At 37.4% G+C, this 15591-nt stretch overlaps 1 protein-coding gene across 5 annotated transcripts in view; it reads left to right on the top strand.

Annotated features, from left to right (window-relative positions):
* IGF2BP2 (insulin like growth factor 2 mRNA binding protein 2) overlaps positions 1 to 15591 on the top strand; it is a 154766-nt gene that overhangs the window by 117794 nt on the left and 21381 nt on the right. For all 5 annotated transcript variants that reach the window (XM_077879971.1, XM_077879969.1, XM_077879973.1 and 2 more), the window contains 4 exons: positions 2287 to 2559; positions 4445 to 4579; positions 12977 to 13099; positions 13454 to 13589. In XM_077879971.1, coding sequence (XP_077736097.1) covers positions 2287 to 2559; positions 4445 to 4579; positions 12977 to 13099; positions 13454 to 13589 — 667 coding nt within the window. The remainder of the gene's footprint in view (positions 1 to 2286; positions 2560 to 4444; positions 4580 to 12976; positions 13100 to 13453; positions 13590 to 15591) is intronic.

Raw genomic sequence — 15591 nt, 5'->3', positions numbered from 1 at the left:
GAGCTTCCTCCATGCACCTCAAGAAGCACCAATCTACTTCTCTCCACACTTGGTGAAGAGATAATTTCCTCTGTGTAATATTAAAAAGGGGATCCATCTCAATGACAGCAGCAGCAGCAGGGAGAATTGTCTGGAAGTGGTTAATAAAAAATTGCCTGGTTTGGGTTCTTTTTCCTAACTTCTGTTCACCTCCTAGTCCCTATTTATGATTATATTGCTTCATTGATGGTTAATTTTGACGTTGGCGGTTAATGGACATGGAATTGGGTCTTTATTTTATTTATTTATTTTTTTTAATTTTTATTTATTTATGATAGTCACAGAGAGAGAGAGAGAGGCAGAGACACAGGCAGAGGGAGAAGCAGGCTCCATGCACCAGGAGCCTGATGTGGGATCCGATCCCGGGTCTCCAGGATCGCGCCCTGGGCCAAAGGCAGGCGCCAAACCGCTGCGCCAGAATTGGGTCTTTAAAAACAATAACAACAACAAAAAAAACCAAGTTCTTTTTGTAGGAGGTCTTTATTTTTTTTTTTTAAGATTGTATTTATTTATTCATGAGAGAGACAGAGACAGAGACACAGGCAGAGGGAGAAGCAGGCTCCATGCAGGGAGCCCGACACAGGACTGGATCCCAAGTCTCCAGGATCAGGCCCTGGGCCAAAGGCAGTGCTAAACCGCTAAGCCACCAGGGCTGCCCTGTAGGAGGTCTTTAAAGTGAAATGCCTGTCAGGTCATTGTAACTAGAATTATGGTCAAACATGGCCATGTTTCGTGGATGTGGCATAACCTTGGTTATACATCCCAGAATTATAGCTTTATTATTTTTCAAGGTTTCAACACACATGATGATATATTTAACTCATCTTCCTACCACTAGTCTTAAAAAAATTAATTTTGCATTGAAAAAGGCAATAGATCATTTGCTATTGACTTCAGCCACATGTACATAAGCAGGATATAGATCAGCAACTCACTGTTGTAGTTTGTGTCCAGCTGCCACTTAGCTAGGACCTCCATACATGATATGATTGTTGCTTTTATTGAATTCAAAGATACTACTTTGTAATAAATTCACAAACCCTAAACATTAACCTAGGAGAATAAGGCTATTGTTTTCATATGCTGCAAAAAACCTGTGAAAAAATTGTTCCACTTCCTGTATAATTTTAAAAATGCAATAGTGAGATATTGTGTATTCCCTACCAAATTAATAAATAATTTTAAATAATATGAGGACTCAAGGAAACAAATGCTCTCTTAACTGCTATGGAATAGTAAGTGTTGAAACTTTCCAGAAGCACACTGAGCGGTACTTAATAATATCAGATTTCTGCATGTACTCTCTGACCCAGCAATTCCATTAAGAATTTGTCCAGTATGCAGTTGGAGTTGAAAAAATGCCCATGGCAACACTATATATAATAATAAAAGATTATATATGTATAACATCAGGGAATGAGTTGCAAAAGCTATGATAAATCAACAGAATGTTAAACATCCAGTAAAAACTAAATTGTAGGACATTTAATGACTTGGAAAACATTTAGATTACACCTGGGTGGCTCAGCAGTTGAGCGCCTATCTTTGGCCCAGGGCATGATCCTGGAGTCCTGGGATTGAGTCCTGCATTGGGCTCCCTGCTCCTTGCATGGAGCCTGCTTCTCTCTCTACTTATGTCTCTGCCTCTCTCTCTCTCTGTGTCTGTCATGAATAAATAAATAAAATCTTTTTTTAAAAAATAAAAAAATAAAATCCCTTCAGGAAAAAAAAAAGAAAACATTAAGAGTATTAACTGTTTTTTAAAGATTAAAAAATAGTTTATATGCTATTAATCCATGTTTTATAAATGATAATTATATTTAAGAAAAGAAAGATATAGGATGGACTAGGTTTTTTTCTTATTTGTGCATATCTATTTCTGAATTTTCAATAATATGTATTATCAAAATGAGAAAAAAAAGCAAAGTGAGAAAAAAATGACTCATAATTTAATACCAATATTTATAGAGTTTTTTTGAGGGGGATACACCTTGGGTGGTGAAAAAAGGCAGAATGCATAGTTGTATATCAGGTGTGACAAGGCCTGTACATTGCAATTGTTTAATTATTAACCACAAGCTCTAAGGGAGCAGAGCTGGCATCTGCCTTGTTCACCACTGTATCCTTGGGGAGGATTAATGCTGTTCACATTGGCAACTAGTAAACTAGACTGAATGAACCTATCCCCTGGCCTGAGGGTCGTCCTCTTTGACATCACTCTCTAACAAAGCTCACCTGCTCCTGCAGAGCCATCGAGAAGCTAAGCGGGCATCAGTTTGAGAACTACTCCTTCAAGATTTCCTACATCCCGGATGAAGAGGTGAGCTCCCCTACGCCCCCTCAGCGAGCCCAGCGTGGGGACCACTCTTCCCGGGAGCAAGGCCACGCCCCTGGGGGCTCTTCTCAGGCCAGACAGATTGATTTCCCGCTGCGGATCCTGGTCCCCACCCAGTTTGTTGGTGCCATCATCGGAAAAGAGGGCTTGACCATAAAGAACATCACTAAGCAGACCCAGTCCCGGTACGTGCCTCCGGGGCTTCCTTTGCTTCCTTCTGACAGGCTCCTGAATGCTGGTGGGTCCCAGTCATCCTCAGGTGGCTGTTGCTTGCATCAGCAGTGGGGGGTGGGGGTGCTGTGCTGTATGGGATGGTAGCTCTTAAAATAGAACTAACCAACTAACAAAGCTTGGGATTTAATGTGCTCTCCTGCCAGTAGCCTAAAGGTCACACCCTGAAATACTAAAGTTTCATAAAGAAGGTACAAATGACTTAACAGCTGAGAATTGTTCTCATAATCTTACTTATGCTTGTGAGTACATCAATTTCTAAAACATTAGACGTATGGGGCTGAGTTTTGTGGGATCCCAGAAACCACTTATCTCTTAGTTCTTTACCTCCTGTCTTGAGTTGGAGCCCTGAGTCATAGTCATCCTTGGAGATCGCTTAGGTGATCTCATAATTAGCTACGTAAAAGAAGTGAATAGGTCTGCTATATTGATCAAGAAATGAAGTACATTAATCTTATGTTTAATTTCTAAGGAGATTGAATAGGAGTAGTAGTTGTAGGGAGTAGTAGGAATTGCAGTGGATAAAATGACCTGTGGGATTGTTGGTTTTTGAATGTTCTTAAGAACACAGCATGATGCAATGAAGAAAGCACAGGACACAAAGACCCATATTCAGGATTTACCATTTAATGGCTCTATGATCTTAGGAAAAAATTAACTTCCCAGAGCATCAACTTTGTTCCATAAACCAGGATTATTGTTAGAATTAGGACAGTCAGGCAGATTGAAAGAAATAATTGCTGTGAAAGCACTTAAATTGCAAAACGCCAAGTTGCTGACAAACAGGGGTTATTTACATGCCTAGCACATTTTTTTCACGTCATTCATTGAGTGTCTTGTAACCTGAAAGAGAAAACACTATTTTCTTCAAAGTGTCTGAGTTACTGCCAAATAATGGGCACTTATATGTATGAGTCCCAGAGTTCATGGTCATAGCAGTGAAATGATGAGCCAGTAGAGGAGGGAAGTACTGTCTGCTGTTCCATTTATTTTAAAATCAGCTCTTTTCTCCCCTCTAAGTTTGCTTCACTGCAAAAGTGATTTTTAGTTATGTCTTTTTGTTCCAAAAATTTCTTAAAGTGGCTTTAAAAATGCAACAAGTTTAAAGAGAAGTGAAGTTTAGTTCTCAAAGTATGTGCCCAATTTTTGCAAATAGGCCAAAGACTTGAATCTTGGCTTTCTAACAGCCAAAGCAAAAAGGGATATAATCAATTATGTGATTTTCAAAAATAACAAAAATAAGTAGGGCCACAACTACCCTAAGAAGTCTGATAAAGTCATCAAGTTTTTGAGCCATTAGTTTTAAGAGCCTGGAAGAAGGCAGGCTGCCAGTGGCAAGGAAACCAAAAACTTCAGCAGAGAGGGCATTCCTCTGTTTTTAATCCACACTCAAATATATAAAGCTTGCTTGAATTTGGTGTTTGGATTTGGATTAACATATGGCTTTTAAAAGCTACAATCAGTTCAGAAACTGGCACCATGCCAGTGTGCAGTGTTACCCCACTCACTTTACCCTTCGCTTCTATGATCATTTGAAAGACTACACAAAATACTTCATTTGCCAAACTGGCTTCATTACCAAGTTGGCTTGGTGCCTTTGTCCCACAGCACTCCGGCAAGAAATATTCCCTTCTAAATGGAACTGCAAAGAATTCAAGTTTGGCATAAGACCTCCTGCACTGCTTGCCACCGTCTTGAAGAATGGCATTGGTTGCAAACGTGCTAATGACACTTCATTGTCTGTGTCCTTGCTGTATGTTGGCCCGTGAGATGCTTTCTCGGGACTAGGATCCTGTCCCAGAGGACGTTGTGTTATGGCTCCTGATTCTTTCCCTACAGGGTAGACATCCATAGAAAGGAGAACTCTGGGGCTGCAGAGAAGCCTGTCACCATCCATGCCACCCCAGAGGGGACCTCTGAAGCATGCCGCATGATTCTTGAAATCATGCAGAAAGAGGCTGATGAGACCAAACTGTAAGTGTGCATACGATGTCCAGATCACTTAACAGAGAACAGAGTAAGTTCTCATTGACTTAACACAAATTTTTTAAAACCTTTAATTCTATTACTCGATATAGGGAGCAGGGGACAGATTATTTTTAAGAAATTTGTTCCTTAGGAGAATACAGTAGGAAATAGATCTTTTATGTTTATGACATGACTGTTTCTCCACTTTGATGTTTCTTTTGGTCATCTGAATGGTTCCATCACTCATTACTAAGAATTAACTGGTAGAAACATGTAGATACATGCTTCTAAGGCCATGCAATGATGGAAATATTGTGTATCTGCACTGTTCAATATGATAGCCATAAGCCATATGTTGCTATTGAGTACTTGAAATGTGGCCACTGCCTTGGAGGAGCTAAATATTTTATTTTCATTCATTCAAATTTAAATAGTCACATTTATGGCTAATGGCTATCATACTGGACAGTGCAGATTTGCATGGAATGTATGTTGTCATTGAAGCCATCATTTATTGTTCTGGAAAAGGTTTGTACCACCATATTGCACTCTTAAATTTTCCTTAAGTAGGAGAAACTGCTATCCAAGTAGCTACTTTACTCTTCTTTCATTTCCTTCCCTCCTTTTCTTTTTTTACAAAATACTTCTTAGGATTCCTGAGTGTTGTACCAATTCAAATGATACAGTTCTTACTATACCCATTGACTTTGTGTTATAAATGAATTAGTGATAATGGAATAGATGATAAAAGGAGTTCCCCTGTCAGTTTGGCAAAAATCCACTTAATGGGTAGTGGCAGCAGTTTTATAGAGAAGCAGTGAGGGATGAATCAAATATAAAATTAACTTAGCAAATAATGTCGAATAAGAGTGTTCTAAAACCAAGAAGATTAAAAGAAAAATAAAAAATAAAACCAAGAAGATGAAAATAGTCCTTAAAAGCAAAACATTGCAAATCTATTCTCACATTTCATAAGCGACTCTAACTTATGAATTTATTACTTATGAATTATTCTATTTGAGGCCTTTGAAACCTCCCAAATGCCATGGCTTAATTTGAATAAGCTCCTCCCTCAACCAAGCTATTGAGAACTTTATAAATAACACCCTTCCTGGTCCTTCAGCCTCAGGACAAGCAATTTCAAATATTCTAAATAATCCAAAAGACTGATGTGTAAATTAAATTCTTGAGTTTTCACGTAGGGCCAACATAGAGGTTGAATATCTCTGAAATCAGTTTTTTTCAGTGCCGCACTGTGCTAAGTGCTGTGCTACTGCCATAAACAGGACCCAGACCCTACTTTCATGGAGCTAATGATCCAGTGGGAGAGATATTCGCTAAACACTTACACCAGGAGGTCATCAAGCACAGCCATGAGACATGTGAGAGTCGAAAATAACTGCATGTAAGTGAAGGACCATCATCAAGGTTTTAGGAGAGCAGGAAGACATTTGGGGGATTCAGAGAAGACTTCTTTCTCCCTGATAAGTGATGTTTCAGCTGAATCCTGAGGGGGATGAGCAGGAGGTTAGAGGATGTAGAAGAATAATCCTAAATTTTCTTTTTTACTCATTTATCAAGCATTTATTAAGCACCTACCATGTGCTGGGCAGTATTCTATGTGAACAAAGCCTACAAAAACCCTCCCCTCTGAAAGTTCCATTCTGGTGGTGTTTCTTCAAGTGTCTGTGTATAGTAGGAATGCATGTTAGATTGCTTTTGGTCCTAACTAGCAGAAAACATATAACAAGTCACTTAAGCAATAAGAAACTATTATTCTGTCACATAACAAGAAGTCCTGAGGTGGATGACTCCAAGGTCAATTGAATCACAGACTCAGACCCACCACTTTTCTTTCTGTTCTGTCTTCCTTGGGATGTCTGATACTGGTCTGATGATAACAGGATGGTTATAGTGATTTCAGACCTTCTGCCCCCACATGAAAATATTCAAAAGTTGAAAGAGAGGGCATCCTTGTTCCTCCTTTTTTGAACTCTTTTTTTTCTGGTAAAAAACACAAAACAAAATTTACCATCCTAATCGTGTTTTTTGTTGAGGTATAATTGACATGTAATACTATATTTGTTTGAGGTGTACAACAAAATTATTGGATATTTGTATGTATTGTGAAATCATCACCACAATAAGTCTAGCTAATATCCCTCACCATTCATAGTTATTTTTTTTCTTGTGACAAGGACTTAAGATTTGCTTTCTTAGGGACTTTCATATATTCAGTATAGTATTATCAGCTATAATCACCATGCTGTTCATTATATCTCATGACTTATTTATTTTGTATGGAAGGTTTTTTTAAGATTTTTTATTTATTTATTAGAGACACAGACACAGAGAGAGAGAGACAGGGAGAGGGAGAAGCAGGCTCCATGCAGGGAGCCTGATGCAGGACTCGATCTTGAGTCTCCAGGATCATGCCCTGGGCTGAAGGTGGTGCTAAACCGCTAAGCCACCGGGGCTGCCCTATATGGAAGTTTGTAAGTTTGACTCTCTTCACACATTTTGCACACACACCTCATCCCTCACACACCTCTGGCAACCATTAATCTGTTCTCTGTATCTATGAGCTTGTTTCATTTTAGATTCCACATGTAAATGAGATTATGCAGTATTTGTGTTTCTCTGATTTATTTTACTTACCCATTTTTAAGTTTACAGCTCAATAATATAGTCACATTATTGTAAAAACAGATTTCCAAAACCTTTCATCTTGCAAAACTGAAACTCTATATACCCACTGAACAACTCTCCTTTTCTCTCTCCCTCTAACCTTCAGTAGCTAAAATTTTACTTTCTGTTTCTGTGAATTTGACTGCTTTAGAGACTGCATATAAGTGGAATCATACAGTATTTTGTCTTTTTGTGACTGGCTTATTTCGCTTAGCATAATGTCTTCAAGATTCATCCATGTTGTAGCATGCAGCAGGACTTGCTTCCTTTTTAAAATTGAATAAAATAAAAAATAAAAAAATAAAAAATAAAAATAAATAAAAAAATAAAAATTGAATAATATTCCTTTGTGTGCATATATCACATTTTGTATAGTCATCCACTGATGTACATTTGGGTTGTTTTCACCTTCTGGCTATTGTGAATAGTACTGTTATGAACATGGGTGTACAAATATCTCTTCAAGATCCTGCTTTTTTCCCCCCAAGATCCTGCTTTTAATCTTTTGGATATATACCCAGAAGTGAGATTACTGGATCATGATAGTTTTATTCAATTTTTTGAGAATCTCCATATTATTGTTTTCCATAGCAATGATATCATTTTATAATATCACCAACAGTACACAAGGGATCCAATTTCTCCACATCCTCACCAGTCCTTGCTATTTTCTGTTATTTGGTAGTAGCCAAACTAATGGATGTGTGGTAATAATTTGTGTTCATAGTATCTCAGATTATTTACATTTCTCTGATAGTTGGTGATATTGAGCATCTTTTCATGTGCTTATTGGCCATCTGTATATCATCTTTGGAGAGTATCTAATTTATGCCTATTTTTAAAATGGGTTGTCTGATTTTTTTTGTTGTTGAATTGTAGGAGTTCTTTATATATTCTGGATATTAATCCTTTATGATTAGTGGTACATGATTTGCAGATATTTACTTCTTTTCCCTAGGTTACCTTTCCACTCTGTTGACCATGTCCTTTGATGCACAAAAGTTTTTAAATTTGATGTTGAATTTGTCTATTTTGGTGTTTGTTGCCTTTGCTTTTGATGTCTCATTGGTAAGCCTGATGTCATGAAGCTTTCCCTTATTTTCTTCTAGGACTATTATAGTGTTAGGTTTTACATTTAGGTCTTTATTCCATTTTGAGGTAATTTTTGTATGTGGGCTAAAATAAGGGTCTAGCTTCATTCTTTTGCATGTGGATATCCAGTTTTCCCAGCACCATTTGTTGAAGGCTGTCCTTTTCCCCATTGTGTTATCTGGGCACCCTTGTCAAAGATCATTTGATCATATATGCAAGCGTTTATTTCTGGAATCTCTATTCTGTACCATTGGTTTATTTATCTGCCTTGATGCCACTACCATACTGTCTTAATTACTGTAGCCTTGTAACAGGTTTTGAAATCAGGAGGTGTGAGTTCTCCAGCTTTGTTCTTTTTCAAAATTGTTTTAACTGTTCAGGGTCCCTTGAGATTTCAGATGAATTATTTTATTTCTGCAAAAGATGCCATTGGGAATTTGATAGGGATTGCACTGAATCTGTAGATCACTTTGGGTAGTATGGACATCCAAACAATATTAAGTCTTTCAGTTCATGAACATGGGATGTCTTTCCATTTATTTTTGTCTTCTCTCATTTCTTTCACCAGTCCTATGTAGTATTTTAGCATATAAATCTTTTATCTCCTTGGTTACGTTTATTCCTAAGTATTTTATTCTTTACGGCACTATTGTAAAATGAAAGTGTTTTTTCTTAATTTTCTTTTCAGGTGGTTTATTGTTAGTGTATGGAAACAAACTTGATTTTTGTATGTTGATTTTATATACTGCAACTTTGCTGAATGAGTTTATTCTAACAGATTTTATTTTTTTTGTGGAATCTTTAGAGTTTTCTTCATATCACATCATATCTGCAAACAGAAGATAATTTACTTCTTCCTTTTCAATTTCAATGCCTTTTATTTCTTTTTCTTACCTAATTGCTCTAACTAGCACTCTAGCTAGCACTTCCAATACTAAGTTGAATAGAAATGGTGAATGTGGGTATCCTTCTCTTGTTCCAGATCTTAGGAGAAGCTTACAGTCTTTCACTATTGAATATGATATTCACTGTGGGCTTTTCACAAAAGGCCTTTGTTTTATTAAGGTAGTTTCATTGTATTTCTAGATTGTTGACTGTTTTTATCATAAAAGGGTGCTAAATTTTTGTCAAATGCTTTTTTCTGCATCAATTCAGATGATCATGTGGTTTTTTACCTTTATTCTATTAATGTATATTACATTGATTTTTATATGTTGAACCACCCTTACATTCCAGAAGCACATCCTACTTAGTCATAATGTATTGTTCTTTTATTTTTTATTTTTTTATTTTTTTGTATTGTCCTTTTAATGTAAAATGCTTTTGAATTCATTTTCTTGTATTTTGTTGAGGACTTTTGTATCAATATTTATCAAGGATATTGGACTGTAGTTTTCTTTTATCGAAGTGTCTTTGTCTAGCTTGGTATTAGAGTAAAGCCGGTCTCATAGAATGAGCTTGGAAATGTTCCCTCTTCTTTATTTTTTTGGAAGAATTGGTATTAATTCTTCTTTAAATGTTTGGTAGAATTCTCCAGGGAAGCCATCTGATTCTGGGCTTTTTTGTTGGGAAGTTTTTAAGTACTGAATCAATCTCCTTACTTATTAATTGGTCTGTTCAGATTTTCTTTTCAAGATTTAGTATTAGTAGGTTGTGTGTTTCTGGGAATTTATCTACTTCTTCTAGTTAATCTCTTTGTTGATGTATGCATGTTCATGGTATTCTCTTGTAATCATGCTTATCTCTATAACATCAGTTGCAGCATCCCCTGTTTCACTTCTGATTTTAAATATTTGAGTGTTCTTTCTTTGCTTTAATCTAGATATTTATTAATTTTGTTGATCTTGTCAAAAACCAATTTTTAGTTGTTTTTTTTTGTTTTGTTTTGTTTTTCTCTTCTCTATTTTGTTTATCTTTGCTCTGATCTTTATCATTTCCTTCCTTATTAATCCAACTTTGGATTTAGTTTATTCTTTTTTTAATTCCTTGAGTTTAAAGTTGTCAATTTGCGATCTTTCATTGTTTGTTTGGTTTTTTTTAATCCATTCAGCCAATCCATATCTTTTGGATTGGGAACTTTAATTCTTTTACACTTAACGTAATTAATTATTAATAGGGAAGGACTTCCTATTGCCATTTTGTTGTTTTCTAAATGTCTTGTAGCTTTATTGTCCCTCCTTTTCTCTTTTACGGCTTTCTTTAGTGTATTTTTTTTACTTTGTTCTTTGCTTTTTGGTTTTTATAGTGATACGTGTTAAGTCTCTTCATTTCCTTTTATGTATATCTATAATTTCTTCATGGTTACCATTGCAATTACATAAAACATCTTAAAGATCTAGCATTCTATTTTAAACTGATAGCAATTTAACTTTAATCATATCCAAAAACTCTGCTCTTTTACAATTCTGCACCCTACTTTGTTACTGATGTCACAAATTGCTCTTTATATATTTTATACCTATTAATAGATTTATCTTTTTAAAAAATGTTTTTGTCATTTAAATTCTGTGCATCAAAATTATTATAGTACAGGTTATTGTATTTGTATTTACATTTACTAGAGAACCTTGTATTTTCATATGGCTTTGTGTTGCTATCCACTGTCCCTTCATTTCCATTAAATGATTCCTTTTAGCATTTCTTGTAGAGCAAGCCTAATAATAATGATCTCCCCTTTAAGCTTTTGTTTATCTAGGAAAGTCTTAATATCTCCTTAATATCTCCTTCATTTTCACTTTTGCCAGATACAATATTCTTGGTTGATGTGTTTTTCTTTCAGCATTTTGAACATTTCATCCAACTGCCTTCTGGCCTGTAAAGTTTCTGCTGAGAGGGCAGCCTGGGTGGCTTAGCGGTTTAGGGCCTGCCTTCAGCCCAGGGCCTGATCTTGGAGGCCTGGGATCCAGTCTCACATCAGGCTCCCTGCCATGGAGCCTGCTTCTCCCTCTGCCTGTGTCTCTGCCTCTCTCTCTTTCTCTCTGTGTCTCATGAATAAACAAAATGCTTTAAAAAAAAAAGTTTCTGCTGAGAAATCTGCTGATAATCTTATGCAAACTCTCTTGTTTGTGAATAATCACTTTTCTCTTGCTGCTTTGAAGATTCTCTCTTTGTCTTTGCTTTTGGACAATTGGATTATAATGTGTCTCAGTGTGGTTCTCCTTGGTTTGTCCCATTTGGAGTTCTTTGAGTTTCTTGAATCTACATGTCCATTTCTTTCCTGAGATTTGGAAACTTTTTTGCTCTTATTTCTTCAAATGAGCTCTCTACCCTTTCTCTTTCTTCCTTCTGGGATTTGCATGAGTTTATTAGTCCACTTGATCCTGACCCATAAATTTCTTAGCCTTTGTCTGTGCTTTGTGGGGGCTTTTTTCATTCTTTTTTCTTTTTTCTACTTTTACTTGATGATTTCAAATGACCAGTCTTCAAGTGTGCTTGTTCTTTCTTCTGCCTGTCAGATTTGCTTTAATGAATTTTGTTTTGGTTCAGGTATTACATTTTTTAGTTCCATTATTGTTTTTTATAGTTTCTCTGTTGATATCCTCATTTTGTTCATTCATGGTTTTCCTGATTTTGTTTAGTTGTCTCTCTGTTCTCTTTTAGGTCATTGAGTGTCTTTATGACATTTGTAAATTCTTTGTCAGCTCATGCATCTGCATTTCTTTAGGGATGGTTTCTGGAGTTATATTTTGATCCTTTGATTAGCACATATTTCTCCATTTCTTTGTATGTCTCTTAATGTTTTGCTAGGATTGGGGCATTTATAAAAAAACAACCATCTTACTTACCCACCCTGTTGGAGTTGTTAGGGCCTCTCAAACCTCTTCTGACCTTTCTCCCCCTGACTTCTGACTATGGAATTGCAGCTCTAACATACTGCTCACCTCGATTTTCAGCAGCTTCTAAAATGCTGGCACCCTTCTCCTCAGTGCTTCCAGTGAAGCAAGGCAGAAACCAATCCCTCGGGCAGCTCCCAAATAAGCTAGAATGTTGGATATGTGGTCTAATCTTTTGTATACATCCCATGGGAGGATCCCTGGTATGGGAGATTTCCTCCCATTTGCTCCTTGCTATGCTGCATAGGAGAAGGAGCAAGAGTAGCCACGCCAAACACTGCAGATTTTCCCACCTCTTTTACTGGAGTCTTTTCTTGGCTTTATCATGACCAGGGTACCATAGTTTCTCAACTGAGCTCTGGAGTTCTCACAGAGGTATTTCAGTCTCTCTATGGTTGTTAATTTGGTTATCTCTGTGGGGTTAGGAGGGCCTGTAGCATCCTAGTGTGTCATCCGGGGCTGATAAACTCCCTTGTCTTTTTTAAGAGCAAGAAAAACCTTCCTAAAGTCATGCGAGACTTCTCATAGCTCATTGGCCAGATTTGCCTCCTAGACCCACTTCCAGGCAGTATCAACAAGGGAATAAAATTACCATGATTTGGCTTGTCTTAATCAGAATCCATGCACTGGGGTTGGTGAAGGAACAAGCCTCACTCACCTACAACCCATAGCCACTTGGTACCTGAACAAAATGGCTTATGTTTGTAAAGGGAAAAAAGTGGTTTAATAGCTCTTAGGAGGCAACCAATATGTCCACTTTAAGTGTTAAATTATTGTTTGTCTCTTTTAGAGCTGAAGAGATTCCTCTGAAAATCTTGGCCCACAATGGCTTAGTTGGAAGACTGATTGGAAAAGAAGGCAGAAATTTGAAGAAAATTGAACATGAGACGGGGACCAAGATAACAATCTCATCGTAAGCCACCCATTCCGGTTTAATTGTGCCCAAAATGGAGAACTTGAGCATTTTGATACGCCCAGCTCCTTCATCTGCCTTTCCTTAAAATGGGATTATAATCATAAGTGATGTAATTCTCTCCAACACCATCAAAACAAGTGCATAGTTACCAGTCAGACATTTTCTGCTATGGATATGAGCTAAGTCACCTCTAAGATTTGAAATAAAATGACAAGTATTTGATACAACAGTGTGTGGTGAGGGAACCCAGTTTTCTCCCCATGTCCTCCACCAAGACTTGTTTGTGATCCTTCTGGGATTTTATTTTTCCTTTTGAAAAAAGGAAATCTCTCTTTTTTTCCCGGTGGCCAGCTTGCAGGATTTGAGCATATACAACCCTGAAAGAACCATCACTGTGAAGGGCACAGTCGAGGCCTGTGCCAATGCAGAGGTAGAGATTATGAAGAAGCTCCGTGAGGCCTTTGAAAATGATATGCTGGCTGTTAATGTAAGTGCCAAATGCTTTCTTCTCTACTGGTTTTTACATGTGTTTTCAGGCAGGACACAAGCCTCTCTAAGAATAGTTGTCATTCAGCGAGTGAGGAAGTGCCTTAGAATAGATATGCGGAGTTATTCCTGCCTTCTTGGGGCAAGAGCATTAAAACAAGCAGGAAACCAACTAGTGGATTGTGATAAATGTACTGGATAAAAAATAGTGTGAAGCTATTAAAATCATAACTTTGAAGATTATAAAATGAAGAATTGCTTATGATATAATGTTAATTAAGAAAAGAGCATATAGAAGTATATTTAGTTCAGGTTATGGTTATGTAAAATAGTATGGAGCAAAATGACAGGAAGGCTGCATACAAAAATAAAAACAGCTGGTATGCTAGGAAAGAGATTTTTTTCTACTTTACAAACTTTCTGTAATATTGTCCTGTTACTTTCTAAATTTAAAAATATATACTTTAAAATTAAACTCTGATTTTCATCCCTTGCTTACTGATCTGCACATCTAGTCACCCAATAAATGTTGTCAACCACCTTGGCTCTCACTGATGCTTTCAGCAATGTCTGGATTTGGGCATGTCCTTTCTGTTATTGCTAACTAATTCTCACTTTATAATGGGGAGGCACTGGTCTGACATTCAAAAATCTTAAAAATATTTGTCTATCAGCAAAGCCCAAGCCCCACTCAGAGGTGTAATTTTTTCATTTTTTATTATAATGATTTTCTAACCTAAACAAAAGAGGAAGGGATATTGTAATTAGTCTTCATATGCCTATAAACAGACTTGAACCATTACCAGCCCCCGGCCTGTTTTGTTTCATCTGGACCTCCATCTGCTTTCCCACCCTCCTTGAATGACTTTGAAGCAAATCTCAGACCTGGTAATATTTCACAGAGGAGTAAATATTGACAAAGAGCTCTGTAGGCTAAACCCAGTGCCGTCAGTGCAGCTCTTTCTAAGGACCCTCCTCTTCAGATCAGAACACTACCCCCACCTCTCCCCAGCGCCGCCCCCCCTCCCCACCCCCCACTGTAGCAGCACACATCATGTGATAACTGTGGAGCATGATGAGGACAGGATTGTATTGTCACCTCCCTGTTTGTGTATATTTGTCTGTGGAAATATCCTCAGATGATCTCATTTTCTTTTTTTGGGCTCTTGACATCGTATGATAAACATCTCTTCTGTGAATACCCAGAAAAACTACAGAAGGGTCTGTGTGCTCCACATACCTCCACTTGAGCGCATCGCTTAGATTCATCCATGTCTGTAGCAAAGTCATTTGTTGATAGATGAATAACAAAATTATTGTATCTTAGATATCTGATGAGGTAAAGGTTAAATATCCCAGCTCTCCTACTCCAAACATCCTAAGAGAAGGCAAGATAATGGATGACCTTTGTCACAATAAGAACATAGAAAATGTTAGAGACCCGCTTGGTGTTCAAGGAGACAGAGGTAGGGGCAGGGAGGACACAGGTCAGGGGATGACATCCCTCTGCCTCTGACGGGGCTGTGCAGTTCAAACTCCCCGCTCACCCCAGGTGAGCATCCCGTGTTTAAATGTGAAATGACCAAGCAGGTGAGAGGATCACAACACTGGCAACCAAATGGTGAAAAATTCAAAGTTGTGAACCATCCTGAACCTGGAGAATGGTGTTTACATGTGTGGTATCCTAGTGAAAGGTCTGATCTTTCTCTGGATAGAGTTGGAAAAAACCTGTTAACCCAATATATTTTAAACATGCATTCTACAAGTATTTATTGAGTACTTACTATGTACCAGGCACTGAGCACACAACACTAAGTAAAACAGTCTCCATCCTCAAGGAAATTATGGTCTAAAAGGGAAGAGGCAACTACACAGGCAATGTAAATACTGTATGATGATACTTTGAATATTATTTGAAGGAAACACAGGAATATTGGTGGGGGGTGCAAAGAAAACGCACTGGAGCAGAGACCTTTGGGGTGAGAGAAGGTTTCCTGCCTGAA

The sequence above is a fragment of the Canis aureus genome, chromosome 31 (assembly GCF_053574225.1).
Source record: "Canis aureus isolate CA01 chromosome 31, VMU_Caureus_v.1.0, whole genome shotgun sequence".
NCBI classification, from domain to species: domain Eukaryota; kingdom Metazoa; phylum Chordata; class Mammalia; order Carnivora; family Canidae; genus Canis; species Canis aureus.
Note: the sequence above shows the minus strand (reverse complement) of the source record. Positions and strands in the feature narration are given on the sequence as shown.